The sequence below is a fragment of the Cyprinodon variegatus genome, unplaced genomic scaffold (genome assembly GCF_000732505.1).
Source record: "Cyprinodon variegatus isolate N-32 unplaced genomic scaffold, C_variegatus-1.0 Scaffold416, whole genome shotgun sequence".
In the NCBI taxonomy this organism is placed as follows: Eukaryota; Metazoa; Chordata; class Actinopteri; order Cyprinodontiformes; family Cyprinodontidae; genus Cyprinodon; species Cyprinodon variegatus.
In genome coordinates, this window is record NW_015150869.1 from 588291 (window position 1) to 595730 (window position 7440).

At 36.3% G+C, this 7440-nt stretch overlaps 1 protein-coding gene across 1 annotated transcript in view; it reads left to right on the forward strand.

The window, feature by feature from the left end:
- The first annotated feature begins 3212 nt into the window (after positions 1 to 3212).
- Positions 3213 to 7440, forward strand: part of naa15 (N(alpha)-acetyltransferase 15, NatA auxiliary subunit) — a 19180-nt gene continuing 14952 nt past the window's right edge. The window contains exon 1 of the mRNA XM_015388212.1: positions 3213 to 3381. Coding sequence (XP_015243698.1) covers positions 3328 to 3381 — 54 coding nt within the window. The 5' untranslated portion in view covers positions 3213 to 3327. The remainder of the gene's footprint in view (positions 3382 to 7440) is intronic.

Genomic DNA, 7440 nt, shown 5'->3' on the forward strand with positions numbered 1-7440 from the left:
GAACATTTCCATTCCATAAAGTGCAGCAGTGATCAGTTGCCTTTCCAAAATTTCTTTCTGATTAATGGTCTGCTTTCCTAGACATATCTTGAAGATAGCAAAACTCTTGGTAGGCAAGCAGTTTTGCCATACTATCACCATTTTAAAAGATGTATTGAACAGTGTTTTGTGAGATATTCAAAGCTCAGAATGTTTTTTTCTGCTTTAAACTTCTCCACAAATTCATCCCTGATCTGTTTCTTGTGTTTCGTGTGTGTCTTCTACAGAGGTGAATTTGGGCCAAAAAGTTTATTTTACAGAAATAAATTAAAACAGGAGAAAAAAGCATTTACACCTAAAAAACAAAAAAAAAAGAAAAAAGAAAAAATACAACAGGAACCAAAATAATAGATTTTTGAGCTGCTAGTCATGACCTTATGGCCCCGATTATCCTCCATCGTTTGTTCAATTAATTTATCTGTATGAAACACCCAAGACATCAAAACTGCTCACAACTGGTATCACAGTAAAGATCATGTTGGATATATTGTCCAGCTCTACATATTTGTGGTCACACATTTCCAACCAGAGACCCCGGCCTTGAGCAGCCTCTGAAGGGACATTTATGACACCAATCAGATCAACAAATGACGTGTCACCAAGAGAAGGAGATGAGTTTAAAGGATGATTCACTCTCCATCCTCTCCCAGGGTAACAAGGTAATGAAATGTTGTGGAAGAAATGTGGAGAGGACAGACGGCTGTAAGAGGGAACAGAGGATGAGGCGGTGAGGAGTGATGGAGAGAGAAAAAAGAAATGTGTGTAGGCCATGCGTGTGTGTCTGGTGTCAACTTGATAAATGTGGTGCAGGAGCCATTGTGGTGGTGAGGGAGCAGGAGGCCGCCAGATAACAGCAGAGTGAGGCCTGAATACAGACACACGAACATCATCTTTAATTACCATCCAATGACTTTATTCTGTCTCTGCAAGCGACTGTGTGATGTCTCCTCCTGCTCACCGAGAAAAAGTGGCTTCTACAGGTCAATCAGCCAGGTTTCCTTACATGAAAAGCTTCTAACCAATCTGTCTGTATAATTTGATTAAACTGACTCTGTAAAGTGCCTCCAGACAACATGTGTTTTGATTTATATAAAAAAAATTCTTAATTTTTAATCAGTTACATCATTGCACTCTACAGATGGCAACACGGTTTGTTCAAAATACAGCTATCAAAACCATGTTAACATACATCATCATCAAAGATCTGCTTATTTGTCTAGAAATGTGAGACAAATGGAGCAGATATGCAGTTTGAACATTATGCACGCTAGTATGGCGCCCTCTAGTGGTTGGAATTGTCTGTTTGCATAATTCCAAGCAGACCTGGAATATAGAGTATAATATACCAGACATCTATCTTCATTTGATCTATAGCAGAAAAAAGGTAAAACCACAAAGGCTTCTGTGTTCTTTCTACATTAGTATCGGGATTATTACAAATGTTCGGTGCAGTTATTGTATTATCTACAAAAAACTATTATTAATTCATCTTTTTTTTAAAACTTCATTAAAAATATGTTTAGCTTTTCTGTACCTTTAACTTTTATTGTTACAGTAAGTCACAATAAGTAGGTAAGTAAAAAAATTCCAAAAAAAGTTGGAAAAAAATTCCAACTTTATGCTATATCTTCATTTTTAACATTGCCTGATTTTAATTCTGATTTTCTGACATTTCTCACTTAAATGACTGTGGAAAATACATATATACATTGAGTTTAGGGCTGAAACGATCAGATTAATCATGATTAATCGATTATTGAAATAATCAACTAATTTAGTAATTGATTAATCATTAACTGGAGTATAGAGACTGGAAAACATACCTTTAGATGTCAGAGCGACCCACTAAGAGCAGTTATTATGCCAAGATTGTAAAATTCTTTTAGCATTTTTCATTTAAGATGAAAAAATCTATTTCCAGAACTCCTCATGTGGAAAACTTTTAGTTTCACCTGGTTTCATTTCATAATTCTTCTTTAAGGAACCTTCAACTTTCTGATTATTAATCGAAAAAATAATCAACAGATGAATCGATTTGCTAAATAATGGTCAGTTGCAGCCATGAATGACTTTTAGTTTTTCCTCTAGGCCTATTAATCTGTGCATTTCAAAGGTGCTTATATATTTTAATCTCATTTTTTTAAACTTTATTTTTATTCTATATTTCATAACTTTTAAATAGGAGACTTACTTTTTTTTTAACCAGTTTTGATTTATAATATTCTAAAAATGTTTACTTTCCTTGCAGTCTGAATTGTGACTTTATTAACAATAAAAGGTATTTTAATGCAGAAATATTACATATTAAAAATATTGGGCATTCATTTAAACTTTTTCTGGACACTTGAATTGGTGTTGATGATGACAGTTTGGCCTTAATTAAATACTACATGAAAAATGTGGGGCGAAAAAAGATGAGAAATGTGAGTAAATATATTTGAGAAGCCCTCACTTCCACAGAAAGTTATGTGGAAGTGAGGGCCAAATGTCATACATAATCAAAATTATATATGACATTTGACCCTGTAATGATGTTTTACATAGAAATTTAACATAACAACCAATTCTTGTGTATTCTGTGATTCAGATGTTGAAACAGCAGAACATCTTTTTTTTCACTGCAATATCATAAATATTTTTTAGTAGAATTTTCAAAATTGGATCTTACGGAAGACTTCTTTACCACTTTTGTATTTTGATATAAAAAAAATTTTTTTAACGGGGGATAGAGAATCAAACTATGTTAATAACAATTTTTCATACATAAGTGTCGATTTCAAAAAATTACCCCATCTCTCAATATTTTTATAAGTGAGATACTTTTATTCAAAGAAGTACTAACCCATTGTAAAAACCCTAAAGCCCAATCAATGATGCAATATATTGAGAATTTACTTTAAAATTCAAGAGTCCTGTTTTTATTTTATTTTATTTTTTTATTTTATTACTTTGTTCTATGATCTGGTATTTTTGTTTCTCTGTATGATTCTATTTGTTAATGAGATATTCAATTTACAACTTTGTATAACTGTTTTGATATGTCTTGTAATAGTTTGATTGTTCAATTAAAAAAAAAAATAAAAAAAAATAAAACAAAAAAAAAAAAAAAAAATTGAGAAGCCCTCGGTTCCGCGGTGAGACGGAAGTGTTTGAGGAGGAGAGAAAACGGAGCAATCGAGCGGCTGAATCCGGAGAAGCAGAGCCAACCACCGCTAACGGCGCTCAACTCGTCTGGACTACCCGGGCTAACTTTAGCTACATGTGCTGAGGTCGATCCCGACTGCAACGATGCCCACGGTTACTTTACCGCCGAAGGAGAACGCTCTCTTTAAGAGGATTCTGGTGAGTTAGTCGTTAAAGAGCTACTCTCTCGGCTGTAGCCGGTTTTTCTGCTCCAACCGCAGCTGACAGCCGCTTCAGTTTGATAGCAAAATTGTATCATTGAATGAGTTAGCTAGCCAGCTAGCCTGGGCCTCAATATGCGCTGTCACTGCTCCGCGTTAACGGCTAGCACTGCTATTGTCGGGGCTTCGAAAAAAAAGTGTTATTCGTATTAAACTATAATTTTATTTCAGTTAAGGGCGTAAATTACTCAATGTTGACAGTCGATTAGAGGCAGGCCCCGCCATTTGTCACAACAAACATACTTCATTTAAGCTAACTCCCTAGCCACATGTTAGCTTTCAAGTTAGCTTCCACCTTGTAATTTAAAACACCTAATTTATATATATTCTTACAGTTTTACTCAGAATAATATTCAGATACCAGACGTTTTCTATTACGTGTGTTGCATTGTAAACTGGGACTACATTAAAGCTTATAAACGTTAGGGTGTACAATCGGCTAATGCTGCTCAGCCTCGCTAGCTTGAGTAAGCGGCGTGCGGGTAGATGTTTAAAGTAATTTCTGCAGCTACTGGCTAACATTAGATCGGTTCAGATAGGTGTTACGGGTTTGTCAGAGGTGAAGGCGCTCCAATGAGAGGTGTGACGGTATCATGGTATTTGTAACGGATCTGTTTGTAGCCTGGCTGTGAACTTGTAGTCTTGCATGCTGACAAGTGGAGTTGAAAGAAACTACCATGGGGTCCAGTTTCGGCACATTTGATTTCCTACGTCTACTATGCTTTGTGTATTCCTGTATCACTGTTGATGCACGCACTGTAGTGACACACTTTCAAGTAGCCAATATGGGCAGGTAAAGCACTATTATCCGGTTCACTTAAATGTGATTGTTTTTAAGAGCCGGTGGCTCTGCTGGAAGCTAGAGGATGTTGACCCGATTATTGGGCTGCATTGGAAACGCTGTGACCTGGACACGAATCTACTAAGCTGCTGCAGATCACATTGTTCTGTTGACTCAAAGAAAAAAAAGGTTTGGAACAAAATCGGATCAGAGCTTTATTTTACTAATATGATCCTTTAAAAATGATAGATTTTAGACAACTGGCTGTAGTAAATCAAATACTCATGCTTTATTGTAATTTCCAAGTATATTTGTCTCTCTGGAAGCTTCTATGTGTTACCATTATATCTCTTTGTACTTACCTTTTGTTACACATTTTGTTCTTGTAAAATAGCATATCAGTAGGGCGAGATGATAGGACCAAAATAATAACTGGTTTTCTAAATTTGGTCTGCACTATAAAATTCAGATCAATTAATATTAATGACTTTATAAGGTTTCAGAGAAACTGCCAAGGATGTCCACTATAGATGTCTTTACAAGCATCTTAACCCTATAATGCCAAATGTATCATATTTGATACATACACTTTCTGAAATGTTTTGCGTCTGACACCTTTTGCATAATTTAATGGTAAAAACCTAGCTTAAAATCCTATTGTACACAATCAGATATACCTGATAACAGAGGGCAGAAGACTACACAAAAAATAATCTTGACTTATCGCATAGTAATAAATTATCAATATCAAATGTATTTCTGTTTTTTCTTTTTACATATTTTGTTACAAGGCCAAATAAGGACTTCAAACCAAAAAAAAGTAATTTTCTGTTTTGTCTTATTCTTGGATCAGGCTTTAAAGGGTTAAAATAGTTTTGCCAAGTCTAGATAACTTCTCCAATATAACAGTGTAAAAATATGTACTACAAAATAGACTTGTATAAAGCAGTTTTATTTAGAGCTTTGACACAACAAATAATATATTTAACTAGGTGTTTATCTCTCCTTCCTCATATTTCTTATTCAGTGGGTTCTCACTTTCCCTGTCACTGACTCCTTTATTCTTTGTTGATCAACTTTCATTTCTCCAAAAAGACAAATTAAACCTAAACCTGACAGATTGTTTTAAAATTCACTGTAATGTATTAGCAAAACAACTCGTGGCTTTAAAAGTTTAAATTCTAAAACGCCTAATTTTGCACGTACACTTGTTGATACTGAAGGCAACACTTTACAGGTAGTTTGTCTATTTCTGTTCTGTTTTTTAATCATCTTGATGTTTCTCCCCTTTTCTAGCTTTGACTTATGATGTTCTGTTTCTTATCTTTAAAAAATAAAACAGATCTCAAACATGTTTCCTTCAACCTGGGCTTAGTCAAACTTTACAGCACTAGTAACGGGTTGGTTATACTCCCCGCATCAGCGTGTCGCAGTGAGCTTGTGGCAGGTATTTTTGATTTATGCCCAATTTTGAAGCGTGGTCTGCGCTATGTTATTCCACGCCACAACGCAAGAGGGACAATCAGGAACTAGCTTTCTCGCGCACCTCTCTCTTCTAGCTAGTCAAACTTCACAAATTATTTTACACAATGGTGGTCATACAAACAAACCAAGCCGATAAGGTACCAAACAGGAAATGCGCATAATGTAGAGCGGATGTAGATTTGGCCAATCAGATGCCTACTGTCAACGGTCAACCTACAATCTTGGAGAGGTCCAGCTGAGTGTCTGTGGCGGGGACACATTTACATTCACTGCGACACACACGCAGACAACCTGGTTTCTGAATATAAATCAGCGCTTCCTTTAGCACATACCAAATGTCCATTAGGGCAAGGATCAGCTCAATCAGCGCAAAATAATCAATTCATGCATCACATACCACACCACAGAAAACATTGTTGTTTGGTCGCCTTATCAGGGATCATGGGCACTCCTTTGAAGCTAGAGCTTAATTCCTTGGTGCACAGCTCCAGTCCCTTGACTGTGGTCTGTGTTGGTGACTTTGTTTAAATTGGCTGTGCCCTGAGTGTCAGTCAAATAAAAATATGATAATCATTTGCAGTGCATGTAGAAATACCAGAAATGTCCTCAAGTCATATTATCATAGAATATAAATTAAATACATTTTGAATTATCAAACCCTACATATCAGTATATTTCCATTGTGGACATGCTTGTCAACAATGTCCAAAATTAACACACTTAATATGTGACAAGATTTTTAATTTGCCGAGTTAATGCCAATGCACCATTCACCACATGGTGACTGAATGTTTGGAGTCGGGCTGGAAAATTAATCGGAATAATCATGATTAATCGGTTATTGAAATAAGCTAATTAGTAAGCGATTAATTGTTTACTGGAATATAGAAACTAAAACATGCCTGTAGCTGACAGAGCTACAATTACTGCTCTAGTTACACTAATGCCGAGCATACACTCAACGCTTTTTTTTTTTTTTGCCTTTTTCGCTCCCTATTTTCCAGTTGTGTGAGAATTTTTCGATCGGGCCGAAATGGAGTTCTTTCTGTAAAATTGACAGATTTGGGGATTAAAGTAATCCGGCCCCAGGCCGGATTTCCAGCTCGTAGTATTTGCCCATGGGTAGAAAAAAATCACAGTGCTGAAGTTTCACACGGAAGGTCACCTTGCACTGTTTAAGGCTCCATTCAATGGAGAGACGCGTAAACAGTCAAAAAATACTATACAATATAAAATTAAACTTTGTGTTTGGAGAGAAGGACAATAGAGAGAATGGAATTTTTGGAGTGGGCACAATGCAGTTCATGAACTCTGGGGAAGATGTTCCGACCAAAGATAAAGGTCTCAAAAATAAATGGCACTGGGCATGGCTCAAGGAGACAGGACGAGAAGGCAAGCCACTTAGCAGCTGGTGTAGGAAGTTAGGTGAACCAGGCGCTTGCTTCTGCACACTGTGCTCCAGGAACACGTAGCAGCAAAACTGGATATCAAAAGAAATGTGGTACATGCAAGTGGTAGATATAGATGCATTTTTGCCATCTTCTGGACATTTTTGGTATTGGATTTTCAAAAGTCAAATTTGGACTTCAATCATTCATGCATTCTTTGATCCCATGTGAGCTGTAGCTGTGTGCAATGATTGAAAATATCGCACAGTGTATGCCCGGCTTTAGAGCAGTTATTATGCCAAGATTGTAAAAAGTAGGGATGCACGATATTGGGATTTTGGCC